This window comes from Trypanosoma grayi, assembly GCF_000691245.1.
Source record: "Trypanosoma grayi strain ANR4 Tgr_1201_V1, whole genome shotgun sequence".
Classification (NCBI taxonomy): Eukaryota; Euglenozoa; class Kinetoplastea; order Trypanosomatida; family Trypanosomatidae; genus Trypanosoma; species Trypanosoma grayi.
In genome coordinates, this window is record NW_008826820.1 from 2,635 (window position 1) to 4,451 (window position 1,817).

Genomic DNA, 1,817 nt, shown 5'->3' on the forward strand with positions numbered 1-1,817 from the left:
CACACACACACACAAGTGAGTGGGCGGCAAGGGAAACACACCGAAGGGAATTAAAGAGCCGCAGCACACATGCGCTCAACACAAATCTTCTGCACAAAGCAAGTCTCTTAATAAAGAATCGACACCCAATCAAATTGCATGCAGACATCCTGCTACTGCAGTGTGGATATACTCGCACACACACACACACAGAATAAAAGGGTTATCGTACTCCTCGAGCACATGCAGGCAGAAATGCAAAGCAATTAGGATTAACGCACCCTCCACACCACACACACACAGAGAGAAACAAAAGAAACGACCACACAAAGGGGCAGCAGTTGAGCCCCAAGCAATCATTACGAAGAAAAGGGGGATAAATACACCCGCCATGAGCTCGCAGTACAGACAGAGAAAGAGAGCGAGGAGGCATTTTGCTTGTCCACGATGCTCATCACGCAGCCGCCACTCCAAACAACGCCAGCAGAAGCAGCGGTGCATGCAACCACACAGGACTGAAGCTGTTGTCCGCATTCTGCGTATCTTTGGCCGTTTCAGTCAGTGAAGTGTCACTGGGTTTCAGTATTGTCTCTCCTGGGGTATTGGGAGAATGAGGTGCGGAAGATGGCTGCGCTTGCACAGCATCATTTTGTTTACTTGCACCTTGAAGAGCAGAAGCCGAAGTAGGATCCGTATTGGCGCGATCCTCAACCGAGGTGCCAGTTTCGGGAGTCTGCGCTGTTGAAGGCGAACCACCAGAATTGGTTGTGTCACTGTTTGCGGTGGGGTTGACAATAGTGTCATTCCCCACTGTGTCGGACCGTTCCTCTTCCCTGGGCTTGGCGTCGGGTGAAAAATTATCGGTGTCAGCGGTGGGCGAAAGATTGTTGTCACTCAGAGTTGATTGGGAGGTGGATGTGTGCTGTTCAGTTCCCACTTGTTGTCCGTTCAGGGGTTCAATTACTTTTGGAGCACTGACGTCGACTTCGCCATTTTCGTTACGAGACTGCTCCCCCTGCAGACGTTCAGTTTGAGCTTGGGTCTGTTGCTGCATAGACTTCACAGGAGTGGAGCAAGCCCTTCCATCGGTCGTGGTTTCAGTGCAAGTCGTCGTCACCTCATGAACTTGTCCACTGCCCACACCAACAGCCCCAGCACCTGGATGATTGAGCTGTTCACGTTTCAGCTCGTTCTCGAGAGGTACACACTCTGGTAACCCTACTTCTGCAGGATTTTTGCAAGTCACTGGGTTTTTAGCTCCTGCTCCAACATACTCAGTGCCATGCAGGCAGCTCTTTCCATCAGGTGTTTTAGCAGCGCTGGAAGACTTGCACTCTCCAGCCACGGGAGTAAGAGTGATAGGAACAACACCACGACCCGGTTGAGGTTGTGACGGACAACGAATCATCCCGCCCTCAAGCGAGCAAGTAGCAGGATCATCCCAGCCCCCATCACCCAAAATACTTGCAGGGGGAGAGACCAACGCTCCCTTTCCGGTAGTCGAGCACTGTATGCCCGAAGAGCCACCGCAAGACGAAGAAGTCTCCTGACCAGTTGCCGCAGAAACACCAGCACACCACACGCAGAGCAAACACACAAAGAGGATACCGCGCATCATCGCCACTGTCAAAATGCCACTCCGCAGAACACAAAAAAAGAAAAAGTAGCAGGAAGTGCACAACACCAAGAACGGAACACAATAACTAAAAATTCAGTTCAACACCTTCATTTACAAGCAAGCCTTCACCAACACGAAAAAAATTTAATTAGCATTAAGCCGAAGAGCAAAACAGACAAAGTGTGTTGTGCCCACAGGAGCACTCCCCAACAGCAAAGCA

General features: G+C 50.7%; 1 protein-coding gene across 1 annotated transcript; it reads right to left on the reverse strand.

The window, feature by feature from the left end:
* Nucleotides 1-433: 433 nt before the first annotated feature.
* Nucleotides 434-1,387, reverse strand: DQ04_12011010 (hypothetical protein; the record flags this gene model as incomplete). Its single annotated transcript, XM_009316661.1, has 1 exon — nt 434-1,387. One exon carries the CDS (start codon nt 1,385-1,387, stop codon nt 434-436), a length of 954 nt encoding a protein of 317 aa, XP_009314936.1.
* Between the last annotated feature and the right edge of the window lie 430 nt (nt 1,388-1,817).